Source organism: Gobio gobio (genome assembly GCF_949357685.1).
Source record: "Gobio gobio genome assembly, chromosome: 1".
Classification (NCBI taxonomy): Eukaryota; Metazoa; Chordata; class Actinopteri; order Cypriniformes; family Gobionidae; genus Gobio; species Gobio gobio.
This window is the reverse complement of record NC_137097.1, coordinates 24,355,318-24,370,494: the sequence shown is the minus strand read 5'-3', so window position 1 is coordinate 24,370,494 and position 15,177 is coordinate 24,355,318. Positions and strand designations below refer to the sequence as shown.

Sequence of the window (15,177 nt, the reverse complement as noted above, 5' to 3'; positions counted from 1 at the left end):
AACATAGCCAGTGATAAAACAAGAACAAAGAAATAAATTACAAGCAGTAGCACAAATAAGTAAATAATGAAGTGCAATGTGAGTGCAGGTCAGCGGGGGAGTGGGGACAATCGCACCAGGGCAACCGGTGCCTAGTATAAGTACACCCTCAGAAAGTGTGTGAGTACTGAATGGTTAAATTGCTTATGTTTAAAGATTTACAACAACATGCAATTGATAAACTTTAGTGATGATGCAACACTTGCCAGAATAGGCAAGTGACAATTCCGTATTGCAGCATGCAGCCATTTAAGCAGAGAGAGAGAGGTAATCTGAGAGAGATCTGTTTGTGAAAGGATTTCACAGAAAGTTCTCAAATTACAGATTTGCTCTGGTTATCTGTTTGGGTTAATATACTCATTTGTGGGAACAATCCACTTTATAATTGCGAAACCTGCAATAATGTGTAAAATGATGTGCTAATGTGTAAATTCAGGCCCTGAAACTGATGCCCTGTTCTATTTCTGACATACTTCAAGCACTTGCGCTACTTCTGCCACGAAGGACAAATGTATTTGCAATGGTCACTTCTAACTGTTGTGCCGTGGTGCGGCAACGGTCATGTCCAGTGTAGACAGTGTAAGCCCTTGATTATTGTCAGGAATTTGTTGTGGAGCTTCACCAAGCTAGATTACACTGAACTGCGACATTTTGTATGCAGCCCATGCCTGGACTCACAGGAATATAATCAGCATTCGTCCTTTATATCAGTCTCTCAATAATAGGGCAGCAAACACAAAGCAAATTTTCCCACTACTCTGTTCTGTACTTCTTTAAAGGTGTAAATATGAGAACTTACATGCAGGTGTTGTAGAAGTTACTGGGAACATCAAACAAAACAGGTACAAAACTTGGAGTACAAGGGTGTGCATTGGTCACATCTGGGTTCTAGAAGTAGATAATAAAAATATATACATTTATACAAATTAAAATTATGCAACAATCAAAAGTTACAGTACAAATATATTTGTCAATAAAAAGAGGTGTCATAACATTAGTGTTTTCAATATTTCAAAATACACATAGGTAGCAACATACATTCATTAAGGGTTGTAGGTTGTCTTTGGTCCGCAAAAAAAAAAGATCACATCTGCAAAGAATTTTTAAATTGTAAATAAAGTGTGGCACAGTAAACACAAAGTCAAAAACTGCTGTACTATAATCACTTAAGATGAAAAATCCTCACCTCCAGTGTACTGAGGTCTGTACTGAAGCAGTTGTCCAGTGATGACCTCTCAGGCAGTTGCCACAAACATTTTTTTTCTAAAAGAAATAATCAGTTAAGTTCCACGAGTGTTGTGGCTTGTAGATTAGACACATTTATTTCTTTACAAGCATTACAGTAAAAACAAAAATATCTATTAGCCTCAGTCGTAAAAACAATTCAAAAGCACCATGTCCTTTAAGTGTGCCAACAGCAAATAAATAATTACTGCAAGAGAAAGTGTTCATTAGTTTAAACCTCAAAAGGTTTAATAATAATGACTAAAAAAGTATATAATTTACACTAAAATTGCAAATTGAAAAATAACTTCAACCCAAAGCAGCGTGTTCTAAAATTATAGAGGAAACACTGCAAAATAGTACACTAATAGTAACTTCATCAATGGCAACTCTCAAAATCATATTAGTCACAGGCCGCTGAGAGCTCATCATGGCAAGCCCTTCGATTCCTTGTTGTAAAGTTAACATGCAGCCAAAATGCTATGCAGTCCTGCCTGCAGAATATCAAAGTTTTTTGGTGACTTAAATTGGCTAATTAGCAGCAGACAGAAATATTCACACAATATTATTGCTTGCTTGATAACTTACCTTATTGGTATTGTAAAGGCGTAACAATGAAACTTGTCCAGTGGAAAATACGCAAGCATATAGGGCTCGGGCGCTGCGTTGCATTCTGGGACGTGGCGGCCATGTTGATGGCCTCGCGAATGTAAACATACAGCAAATCGAACGAGGAGAAGCAGAGTTGGGAGAAAGAAAAACTATGTTAAAATCCCGAAAAGGATGTGGAATTTACCGGGATACGTTAAATAGGGAAGACAGGGACCGGTATATGGACAAAATTGGAACTATTAACGGTTTGGATTCATATGAAATTTGCAGTTCACAAATGGATGGGTTCAGCAGCTGCAGATCATGAAGCCTATGTAACGTTAACCTTTTACATTGAAGCATTCTGCACCGTTCTGTGTTCTCGGGTTGCACTACTTGCAAATAAACACTGAAAAATATCTGATTGTGTGACACTTCTTGCTTTTGCACATTATACGGTTATTGCGATTGTGTGACACTTCTTGCTTTTGCACATTATACGGTTATTGCGATTGTGTGACACTTCTTGCTTTTGCACATTATATTGATTTAAGTATATTTATTTTGAAGATTGTGGGTATGGATGCAACAGACACTTATGGCTGTATTTAATGCACATTTATTTTAATTCAACGCTAGGGCTCATGTTTGTCAGAGCACAACATACATACACAATCTTATAGAGGAATGTCATGTCTTCGTCCTTGCTTGGCAACACCATGTGAATCGGTACTTTATCTGACAAAATAGTGTACTTGTTGCGGACGGTTACAATCACCCTTTCCACGTGAATTCGGAGGTGGGCATTTTTTCTTGTGCTCCCCACATCTCTTGCATCCAGCTGACAGCGTTCTTTTGTGAAAGCAGGGATCTTTACCTCGGCACACATAAGTCCCACACTGTCCTTTATGTCAAAGCCGCGATCAGCCAACACCATATCCCCAGGTAACAGTTTGTCTTACAAGCGCGATCCAAGCGAGCCGACGACTCTTTGTTACCTCGGATAACGTTACTTGGTCTCCGTGGTTGCGTCTCCAAGCAGGAAAGCGGTGGAAAGTTAATCCATTTTCGAACTTTTTCCCATGGCGATTATGTGATCTAGTGTTACACCCCACAATGCAGCAACGGTTTACCATGGTTTCCAATAATAACGCCAAATTAAGACACACGACTGAGAGGGAGCACGTCTATAAACAGTGCGCAGTAGTCCGAGTAGCAGCAAATGAGGCCATCAACATGGCCGCCACGCAAAGTAATGACGTCATACGCCCGAGCCCTATTGCTTCTTGATCCGCTTCAGCAAAAGTCGGCGGTGCAGTCAGTGTATGCGCATGCTCTGACCTTTATGTGACCGAGCGTTCGTGCAGGGTTCGCCTAAAATACTTAGAAATAAGAAAACAATCAACGACAGTCGTCCGAACTTGCTTCACTTTATTCTCTGTCACATGTGTAATAATCAGCCTCAAAAACCCGCGACACTCCACTACAAAAGTTGCGTGCACAAACATACGGCAAGCCCCAAGGGGAAAAATACATTGCACACATATACACAACGAGCGCCAGAACGTACCAAATTAATACATCATGACAGGATCAAATAAAGTCTGTTACATTATGTTTTTTATTAACACGATTAGTGTACCGCATCTGGTATACAAACGTCATTGATTCCTTTGTCTGTACCTGGTTGTTTTAAGCGTCAAAAAGCAAGTAAAATGTTATTTCACTCAATAAAATCAAGTAAACAGCTGTTTATCGTCACGATCTCAGAAACAATCGGCATGCCAGCGGTGTGCCGACGGTGGCCCAGCCGCGGCAAACCTCCGGTGGCGTGCCACCCAAAAAACACTGGCAGACCGACGTCATTTTCAGATTAGTCGGCTTGCCGATGGTGTGCCGCCCGAGGACCAACCGTGTCAAGCCGCTGACTTTGTGCCGCCAAAAAAACGCTGGTGGACCGCCAGGTCATGTTAGCTGGGTCCATTAGTTCTTTCTGGACAATGTAAATTAATTAGGTCTAATATAGGGGTGTCGCAATATACCGGTATTGACAATAACCGTGATATTCAAAGCACAAAATATCGACATCGTGTTAATTTAGGGTGTGGCAATATACCGGTATTGGCGATAACCACAATATTGAAAATGAACAGGAATGGTAAGATAACATGACACGTAAATACTCCGGTGTCCCGTATGGAAGGATATCGCGGACAATTTTCAAAAGGAATTGCAAATTGTATTTGCAATTGCGTTTTCAATTTGTGGACGCATAAAATGTGACACAATCCAAACGCAATTGCAAATCGCGCATTACCGTTTGCATTTTCGTTTACGCGAACGCACAACGACTGCCAAATTTCAAATGGAAAAGCAAAGTCTGTTTGCAATTGCATTTCCAATGTCTTACAAGTTATGACCCTGCCATTTTGGAATAGCAATAGAAAATCACCTATTTGCTATTTCATTTCCTCAGTGTCCTGCCACAACCTGCACAAAACTCAAATGGAATCGCAATCCCCTTTGCGTTTGCATTTCCGATGCCTAACACAGACACCTGTCAATCAATGTCAAGGGTGGGGTTATGCTGTGGGGTGTGTTTGCGTTGGGAATGACGTCACTCACAGTCGACCGCATTTGGCGGGCCTTGCGTTCAACAGTTTGACGGAAGTGTTGATCAGAAGATCGGACCTTTTCATGATTAATTCCCATTTAATCTGGTAATGGAGAAATCAATCTCCCAGCTGCTGCGAGAGGCAGCTGCAGCTCTGGAACAGCAGACATCAGATTCTCCAGTGTCAGTGTCTGCTTCGAGTGCTCCTTCCCCGTCGATCATACGCACAAGTGACGGTCAGGGTGAGGATTCATTATTAATTTTTTTATATTATTTTTAATTATTTAATTTGCATAATATATACTTTGTCGGACATGTAAAATGCGCATCCGGTCAGGATTTTGAAGCTTGCTAACTGATAATAATATAATTGATCATAAGACTGTTTGGCAACTGGGTAACGTTACATACATGATTATTATTGCAAAATATTTACTTTAAATATTATTACTAAATATTATTTCCTTGCTTTAAAAGGTTTCCAAGGTGCACGTAGTGAAGTGAGCAGGTTGTTCGCCCCATATGCACAATCACGAGTGGGTTCACGGAAGAGGTCATGTAGTTCAGCTCTGCCAGCAAAGAAATTGAAGACCATAACATACACTCACAGGTTTTTTTGCTTGTCTAAAAGAAGAGACTGTGAGGTTCCAACCCCATCCGAGAAGATGAAGCTGGAGAGAGCTGATCTGGGGGGGAAAAAAAATTTTTTTCCAGGTAACTTGTAACATTGTGAAATAAAATAGTTCTTTCATACAGAATGTCAATGCATAATTGTTTTTCTATTCAATTTCAATCTATTTTATTATTAAAAGACATGCTGTACACATTTTGTTTGTCTTTCAGATAAATATTGTCAGCCAGAGGATTTTACGGAGTACCTTTATAAACAGTATCCAAAGCTCAAAGATGCTGGAGGCTATGAGCTTTTGAAAACTCGAGGTGCTACTCGCTCAAAATCATTAGACATAATCCCTTGTCCTAATGAAGGATACTCTGCAGAGTACTTGAGCAACAGTACCCTTGGCATAGGAGTTGGTGTAATTTACATCAGACCTCTCCAGAAAAACCTAAGCTTGGAGGTAGGTAAACTGTATAGATAAAGCATGGAAAACGCCAGTTAAGATTTTCCACATCTGACTATTTTTTTTTTTAAATTATTATAATAGGATACATGCAAGAATTCTGAAGGAATATCAGGACAAGGGCCACAAGTACCTTGTTTGTACTGCCAAGAAAAAATTTCTGTTGCTGAAATGCAGAAACATGTCGACCAATGTGAAATGTAAGTGATGCATGTACATCTTTGGAACTAAACTATAGAATGTTAAATATTAAATATTCTGTGAGTCTTAAAGTTTTAATTTGATGTTCCACAATTTAAGGCCTTAAAAATGTCTTAAATTGAATCAGAAAGTCTTAAATTCAATATATTGTCATTAAATTAGGGCCCTATGATATCTGCGATGCAGAAAACATGGACAAAATTGCAGAATCCAGTCATAAAAATGGAATTTACTGTATAATGCGGAATTTCACCGGATTTGTCAAATTTTGGATGAATAAATCAAAAGTAGGTCAGTACACTTAAAGGGATAGTTTACCCAAAAAATTTAAGTCTGTAATCATTTACTCAAACTAATGTTGCTCCAAACCCGTAAGACTTTTGTTCAGCATATAAAGCGATCAAGTCTCTTTCTTTCTTAAAAATTTGGAATAAACCGCTTGATTCATATGGATTAGTTTTAGGATCTGATGAAGTTTTTGAAGCGTCAAAAAATTCAATAAAAAGATCAATACAATTTAATTTAACCATTAAAGCAGAGTCCAGAACATTTTAAAATAAAATAAAGATTTCATAGGATAGGGCCCTAAATTTAATTGCATGCACTGCAAAAAATTACGTTTTTCCCCAGGATTTTTGCTTTCCAGTACAAATTCAAAATATCCTTAAATCAAGATACGTTTACTTGACATGTGAAATAAATTTTCTTTAATTGGTCTTGAAAGGTCTTACATTTACCTTCATAAAACCTGCAGAAACCCTGTTAAAAGTGTAATAAGTACTTATTTAAATAGATGAGTTCTACCTTCCTTTTGTCTACATTTATTGTCATTTCCTTTTTTGATGTGTTTTTTATTTTAACAAAGCAGGTTGGAGGGAGTGGAATGCCAAATCTCCCAAAGCAGCAGTGAGGAATTGCCTAGAAGCAGCAGACAGGAATTGCCTAGAAGCAGCAGACAGGATTTGAGTAGAGACAGCAGCAGACAGGATTTGAGTAGAGACAGCAGCAGACAGGATTTGAGTAGAGACAGCAGCAGACAGGATTTGAGTAGAGACAGCAGCAGACAGGATTTGAGTAGAGACAGCAGTGAGGAATTGCCTAGAAGCAGCAGACAGGAATTGCCTAGAAGCAGCAGACAGGATTTGAGTAGAGACAGCAGCAGACAGGATTTGAGTAGAGACAGCAGCAGACAGGATTTGAGTAGAGACAGCAGCAGACAGGATTTGAGTAGAGACAGCAGTGAGGAATTGCCTAGAAGCAGCAGACAGGATTTGAGTAGAGACAGCAGCAGACAGGATTTGAGTAGAGACAGCAGCAGACAGGATTTGAGTAGAGACAGCAGCAGACAGGATTTGAGTAGACACAGCAGCAGACAGGATTTGAGTAGAGACAGCAGCAGACAGGATTTGAGTAGAGACAGCAGCAGACAGGATTTGAGTAGAGACAGCAGCAGACAGGATTTGAGTAGAGACAGCAGCAGACAGGATTTGAGTAGAGACAGCAGCAGACAGGATTTGAGTAGAGACAGCAGCAGACAGGATTTGAGTAGAGACAGCAGCAGACAGGATTTGAGTAGAGACAGCAGCGATGAATTGCCTAGAAGCAGCACACATGATTTCAGTAGAGACAGCAGCGATGAATTGCCAAGAAGCAGCAGCAGACAGCAAACCTCCAGAAGCAGCATCATCAGATAGTGACCAGGTTATCAAATTGTATTTTGTCCCCTTTTTTCTCAGAGTGGAAAGTTGAGCCAAACTTGTTTCAGGCAGCATTTCGATACAGAAGGGGACTTTTGGAAAGTGCTGAAAGACTCTCTGCTGAAAGTCTAACTGCAGGACTGAACCTATGCAGCAGTACACAGGAAAGAGAAAGAGAAATGTTTACTTTCTATAAATCACAACCTGGCAACTGGGCTCGTCCATTTTTCGTCATTCTCAGGGGTAAAATTAAGTTTTCTTTAGATATAAACACATTTTATACAAGCAGTCAGTATGGCAATATCACTGTATATTTTATATTGTGGATTCACTGCATTTATATTGATACTGTTTACATTACCTCAGGTGATGCAGCAATTGGAGATGGTGTGAAACGCTACTTTCTATCCCAGGTTATTTCACGTGTGCAGTTTGGGTTTACCCTCGATTTTGGTAAGTAATTGTAATCTAAAATATTACATAGTTATGAAAGGGATGGTTTAGCCAAATACTCTGTCATTTATATTTAAATTTATGACTGTTTGTATCATAAAATAAAATGTATTGATTTTGACATGACAACTTGTTATCCTAACAAAATTGCTACCTTGGAACTTGTATTGAGTCCAAAAAACTGTTCTATTTTGTCACTTTAGACAACTGTGGCAAAACTTTATTTTTCACTGGCCAAGAAGACCATTTGGTGCCATCGACCTCCCGATCTCTGCTGGATAGTGACCTGTTCCGCATAGTTGGACGCATGATTGGCCATTCATTCATTAATGGTGGTCCCTTATTGACTGGACTTAGCCCTGCTATGTTTGGCATAATAACTGGACAAATGAATGAAACAGTCATAATTGAACTGGAAGATTGCCCTGACACAGATGTTATTGACATTGTCCATCTGGTATGTACAACATGAAACTACCTCTGATCATTGTTTTGTGCAAGTAAAAATGTGAAAATGAGACTGTGAAAATGAGAATAATTTAACTAGATTATTTTTTGTGGTAACTTTGATTTTATTACAGCTTCAAAAACCAAATACACTTTCTGATGATGAGCGTGCAAAAGTGAATGACCTGGCTGTCAGTTGGGATCTGCCTCGGGTCACTGTGGATAACAGACTGTGGCTAGCCCAAAGCATTCTTCACCATGCTGTAAGTTCAACCCTTTTAAAACATCTTTTTATTTTAAATAATTTTAATATTTATGGAAGATTGCAAAAATCAAATACTTAAGGTCATTGGCCGGAGAGAGAAACAGATGCAGCAGTTGAAAAAAGGACTGAAGGATACTGGAGTTTTGCGCATGGTTAAGGAACGCCCTTCTCTCATTGAAGTCCTATTCCCACGATCATCTTCTCTGACAATTGATGCACAGGTAATGTACCATCATGTTCATCGACTATTTCCAAATGGATATTTAGATATACAGGGAGTGCAGAATTATTAGGCACGTTGATTTTCTGATCATATTTTTTTTCCAGGCACATTTGACCAATTCCAAACCACAGTAATCCTAATAACTACTATTGATTTAGTATTTAATAATGTATAAGTGATATATAATTGTTCATGAAGGCTGGAAATGAAAATCACCTTATATTCAGGTGTGCAGAATTATTAGGCATGTTTTCTTTTACAGATAAATTGAGCCAAAAAAGAGACAAAAACAGGTGGTGAAGAAAAGACACCTGTTAACTGCAAAAGAATGAAGAATTAAGGTGAAGAATTAAGGGTGAAACCATCAGGAACACTTTAGTCTCCAGCGCCACCATTTTCCAGAGCTGAACCTACCTGGAGTCTCCAGAAGTGCAAGGTGTCAGGATCTCAGAGACTTCAGTTAGGTAAAGAATCCTAAAAAATGACCCCCACTAGATAAGAATCACAAGCTGAAGTGTTGTAAAATACATGAAGAAGGTTTTTTTATAGGCTTTATAGGTTTTATAGGTTGAGAGTGACTCTTGAAGGACCAGCACCACATCCTCTAGTACCACTGTTTGAAGAATTCATCTTCCAGAATCTGGCAGTACGTTTTGGGAGTTCATTTTTAGTCCATCTCTGCAAAACGGACTTCAGGATGGACTAAAATGAACTCCCAAAACGTACTGCCAGATTCTGGAAGATGAATTCTTCAAACAGTGGTACTAGAGGATGTGGTGCTGGTCCTTCAAGAGTCACTCTCAACCTATCTGTCCATAAAGCCTATAAAAAAACCTTCTTCATGTATTTTACAACACTTCAGCTTGTGATTCTTATCTAGTGGGGGTCATTTTTTAGGATTCTTTACCTAACTGAAGTCTCTGAGATCCTGACACCTTGCACTTCTGGAGACTCCAGGTAGGTGCAGCTCTGGAAAATGGTGGCGCTGGAGACTAAAGGGTTCCTGATGGTTTCACCCTTAATTCTTCACCTTAATTCTTAATTCTTTTGCAGTTAACAGGTGTCTTTTCTCCGCCACATGTTTTTGTCTGACCCTGCAGACCCAACGAGCATTTCACTGTCCAATGGTCATGCCTTAACTGCAATGTCTAGTATTGCATTAGTATTGCATCCTTCTCATGGGCATTTAATACTTTTTGACTTTTCAGTCTGAGTTAAATCTCTTTTTTGGCTCAATTTATCTGTAAAAGAAAACATGCCTAATAATTCTGCACACCTGAATATAAGGTGATTTTCATTTCCAGCCTTCATGAACAATTATATATCACTTATACATTATTAAATACTAAATCAATAGTAGTTATTAGGATTACTGTGGTTTGGAATTGGTCAAATGTGCCTTGAAAAAAAATATGATCAGAGAATCAACGTGCCTAATAATTCTGCACTCCCTGTACTTACACATCCTTCTATGTAATGAGTACGCATAATCTATAGTTACTTCTTTTAATGCAACCTTAGTGAGCAGAAGAGACTTTTGACCCCCAGTAAATGTATGTACATACAGTATATTAAACAGTAGAAAGTGTGTGTGACTTTCTTTATTATGCAGGGTTTTTCCTACATTGAAAATTTTTTGGCGGCCGCCAAAACAAATTTTTGCCCCGCCAAAGCCTTATTTGATCAGTTATTGTGATTTATGAGTGATGTAGATCTACTGCGCTTGTGATCGGCGCATGTTAACTGATGACAGAGAGAACGAGCGGAGAGCCCTAACGTTACCCCGCGCGGACGCAGAGAGAACGAGCGGAGAGCCCTACCCCGCGCGCACGCTCTCGGTCTTCAAAATAAGCACCGTTTTAGCATTCTAATATTTCACATATCACGTTAATCAAAAGGTCGGAAGACCGAATCCATGTTGCACGTGGTGGATTCGGACATTTTTTTCCTTGAACTACCGCTGGATGTGAATTGCGCTCAAAAAACGCTAACTCTTCACCGACCAGCTGACATAAACCATACTTTCAATAAACGGGAAACAAATCCTATCCAGTTATTAAGTGTTTTCTGTGTGTTGACAAATCTTTCGCGATGTTCTAACAGACGGGATTCACACACAACGCGTCTGCTAGTGTCCGATTCGCGACCTAATGACTCCTTTGAATAGAATCATTTTAACGACTGGTTAGAACAACTGAACTGTCCAACACTGAACTCAACTCACGAATCAGTTTAATAATTTACTCAGAACATCTGAAATGAGAACACAAGTGTGCTCACCCAATTTAGCAAGAGTGGATAGTAAGAATTAGTTTGAATTATCCACAGTCTTTCAGCTTATTTCTGTTGACAATGTGTAGTAGCCTAAATAAATAGCCTAAAATCATTTAGTTTAGAATGGAGTGAGGTGAAACCAGAACAAAGTTGTTATTAGCTAGCTGATAACTTTATGAAATTGTATTTGGCAGAAAATTAGGCTATTTGTTATTTTTTTTAATACTATTTTTTAATATTGATATGGTTATATACCAAAACAATTATTTGTAAATAGTGTAAAAATGAGGAACAAAAGAAACAAAAATCAAGGTATCGAAATAAGATAAGCAAAAATTACAAACTGTTTCTTTTAATTTATTTTAAATGTATTGTCAGTATTGCGCTTGCAGATCACGTGGGTAGGGTACTTTTTACTGTGTATGTGTGGATGACCATGTCGGTCAGCCACCACCGAAGACCATTTTTGACCCAGGAAAAACCCTGTTATGTAATGCAAGCTAATATTTAATAGCTCAGTTCTGTTGGTCCTCACAAAGCAAATGAATTGAGCCAACATTCTCAAGCTCCAACGTATATAGTTCCATAATATTTAAGTCAACATGATCATAGATTTTCCTCCCTGTCCCAAAGGGGGTTAAACACGACAAAGGGACTTAAATGTTGATCTGTTTCTTAACCACACCTATCATAACACTTTTGAAGACATGAATTTCAAAACAGAAGTATTGTAGATTACTTTATTCCTGATTTGTTTTTAGAACTTAACTTGTTGTTAGTCTTTAACTTTATTTGTATGACCCTAAAAAAATGAAACATTCTTAAACTTTAGTTTGAGTAGAGCTGCTGAAAGTCATAGGCTACATATCTGAGACGGTGACTAAATTGTAAGAATTTATTTCTTGAATTCAAGAGTGTTCAGTGTTATGCTATAAAAAAATTCCATTAAATTGATAGTTCACCCAAAAAGAAAAATTGTCATAATTTACTCACCCTCATGTTGTTCCAAACCTGTATGATTTTCTTTGCTCTGCTGAACACAACAGAAGATATTTTTAAGAATGTTTGTAACCAAGCAGATCCAAGCAACCATTGACTACCATTAGTAGGGAAAAAATGCTATGGTAGTCAATGGTTTCTCTATCTGCTTGGTTACAAACATTCTTCAAAATATCTTATTTTGTGTTCAGCAGAGCAAAGAAACCCATACAGGTTTGGAACAACATGAGGGTGAGTAAATGATGACAGAATTTTCAGTTTGGGTGAACTATACCTTTATTCCAGTGTGTAGTCTTAAGCTCTATTAGACCGCAAGTGGACAGCGAAGTGGACTTCACAGGGTATTCAGCCATCTTAAAGGGTTAGTTCACCCAAAAATGAAAATTATCCCATGATTTACTCATCCTCAAGGCATTCTAGGTGTTCAGACGAACACAGTTGTATTAAAAATGTTCTGGCTCTTCCAAGCTTTATAATAGCAGTGATTGTTGCTGTTTATAAAAGTGCATCTATCCATCATATAACTGCTCCGGGGGGTTAATAAAGGCCCTCTGAAGCGAAGTGGTGCGTTTAATTAAAAAAAAATCCACATTTAACTCTTTATAGACAACAATAACTAGCTTCCGGCGTTCAACGATAATGAGTTGACTTAGGCAAAAAACATAACCCCAACGCTGTTTGTTTAACTCTATCCTCTGCGTTCATCAGTGCGCATGCGTCAAGGGTTACTCTTTTAGCGCAAGTCGACTCGTGTACCGCTGACTGCCGGAAGCAAGTTATTTTCTATAAAGTCTATAATGTTTTAAATATGGATTTGTTTTCTTACACAAATGGGCCACTTTGCTTCAGAAGGCCTTTATTAACCCCCCGGAGCCGTGTAGAGCAGTTATATGATGGATAGATGCAATTTTATGGACTTCAAAAACAGAGCAACAATCGCTGCCATTATAATGATGGGAAGAGCCAGGACATTTTTAATATAACTCAGATTGTATTTGTCTGAAAGAAGAATGTCATGTAAATTACAATATTAATTTGGTATATCATAATCTGCACGACTCCGTCTTTGCCTTTCTTTGATGGCGTTCCAAATGAGCGATTATTGTCAGTGAAGTCCACTGCAAGTGATTATACTGTGCTCAGAGAGTAGGGAGCAAGGAACACTGCGTTGAATGGAACGTACCTTTATAGTACCACTAGTGGTTAAGATACTGCTTTTTTGTGACATTATACTAGATGATCCTGGAAAAAGTCTTTTGGCCGAACCCTGACAGCGATGATGAGGAGAACTTCAGTCTGGAAACATGCTGCAGAATTACATCCTATTTCCGCCAATACATAGAACAAGGTAAAAATGTATTTGCCATTTGTTTAATATTGCATTTTGAAGATGTAATTTGTGGGTGTGTGGTTATTTAATTGTCTTATATTAAAATGTCATTAAGAGTTACATTATTCAATTAGCATAAACTCTAATACACTTTCTACATTTAAAAAAAACAGGTACACCACAAGATCTGAAAAACCTTGTTGAGTTTTGGGTTGGATGGACAAGCCTACCACAAGAACTGTATGTGGAAGTGTCATCTGATATCAGAATGCCAACTGCCTCAACATGCAGGGAGACACTTAAACTCCCATTGCATTACAACCATTATGAAGAATTCAGCTCTGATCTAAACGCAGCAGTGTCCAGCAACACTTTTGGTTTTGGCTTAGTTTAAAAAGAATAGTTCTTAAAACTGTTGTTAATGTTCTGATCGTTGTAGAAAAAAACAATGGAATCAGTCAGAAATGTCAGTATTGGCATTTTATTTTTTTCTACATTTTTGTACTTGCTCTCTAGGCAAAGGTGGTTACAGCAGCTACAGTTGTTAATGGATTAAACACAATGTCGTACATTGTTCTGTGAATTAAGATATTCGTTGTACAAGCATATTATTTGGGTGAGCATTTTGACTATCCCAATAAACGAGTTACCTGTTGTACCGTTTCACAGTAAGCATCCACTGTTTCTGTAAAAAGAACATTTGGATTGGGCAAGGTATCGATCTCTGCATCAGTCAACTCTCTCTGTAGTTGTGCTTGTGGGACTGCAACTCCCTCCATTTCAACACTGCATGATGGTCCTTCCCAGTCTATTCCGAAGTCTTCACTCACCTTACAACAATGGCAAAATTACATTAAAAAAAAATGACATTACATTACAAACTGCCATATCTACATGTACCTGGTCTGGATCATTAGCATTTTGAAATGTTGTCCACAACTGTAGAGGGGATTGGCTCCCTGTGGTCCTTAATTTGTGGTTATTCCAAGCCTCCTGGAACAGATTAAGATGTCTTTGCAACTGAGGCAGGAAAATCCAGTGCAGTGCATATAGGTGCACCTCATTATCTGGATCCAGTAAACTCTCAGTCTCCATTCCATAGAACAGGCAGTAAAACAGGTCTAAGACCTGTTCATAGACATCTCCTCCCTCCTACTTTTTGGGCAGACAATTATTTTAAAAACAAAAGTGTAAACTTGAAAACGAGCAAGAAGGTTGCAGTCCACAGTGTGCTGAAATGTTTGCTTGCTCGTCTTTACCTGTTTTTCATTCACATGCACTTTTTTCGCATGATGCAAAAAAAAAAAATTCTACACTTCTTCAGTCTGACTGTACTGGATTCAGTGTACGGCCAGCAACCTTCTTTCTCGTCAAGTCACCTTCATTTATAATAGTTCTTTATACAATGCAGGTTGTTTCAAAGCATCTTTACAGTGATAACAGGAAATTAACTTGCTCGTGTTCAAGTATTCCTTCTACGTACCTCGAGCAAAATAATATCTTGTCTGTTTGGGGTGCAACAATTTTTTCTAGTTTACAAAGCTTACAATTATTCTTACTCTGAATATGAAGACCTTGTGCCCGAAGATGACCATGTATCATCCTGTACCCAGCGTTTGGGTAATGTCTCTGTATTTCTGCCACAGTGTTGTCTAATATGTCATCAGTGACATTCGAGTACAAATCTTTAGCCCTTGGGGGGGGGGGGGGGGGGGGGGAGAGAGATTCTTAATTAAAG

The 15,177-nt window shown here is 38.6% G+C and overlaps 1 protein-coding gene across 1 annotated transcript; it reads left to right on the top strand.

Annotated features, from left to right (window-relative positions):
• Nucleotides 1–7,496: 7,496 nt before the first annotated feature.
• On the top strand, nucleotides 7,497–14,094 carry LOC307122802 (uncharacterized protein). The gene is made up of 7 exons (XM_079811023.1): nucleotides 7,497–7,691; nucleotides 7,815–7,901; nucleotides 8,105–8,358; nucleotides 8,483–8,611; nucleotides 8,694–8,834; nucleotides 13,346–13,457; nucleotides 13,613–14,094. The coding sequence occupies exons 1-7, from the start codon at nucleotides 7,628–7,630 to the stop codon at nucleotides 13,831–13,833; spliced, it is 1,008 nt and encodes a 335-aa protein (XP_079667149.1). The 5' UTR covers nucleotides 7,497–7,627; the 3' UTR covers nucleotides 13,834–14,094.
• The last annotated feature ends 1,083 nt before the right edge of the window (nucleotides 14,095–15,177 follow it).

Excerpts from the sequence above, each read along its gene's own strand:
- LOC307122802 (XM_079811023.1), top strand. The coding sequence starts at position 7,628 with ATGTTTACTTTCTATAAATCACAACCTGGCAACTGGGCTCGTCCATTT. Across the intron at positions 7,902-8,104 it reads TGGGTTTACCCTCGATTTTG|ACAACTGTGGCAAAACTTTA; the intron begins GTAAGTAATTGT and ends TTGTCACTTTAG. Across the intron at positions 8,612-8,693 it reads AAAGCATTCTTCACCATGCT|GTCATTGGCCGGAGAGAGAA; the intron begins GTAAGTTCAACC and ends CAAATACTTAAG.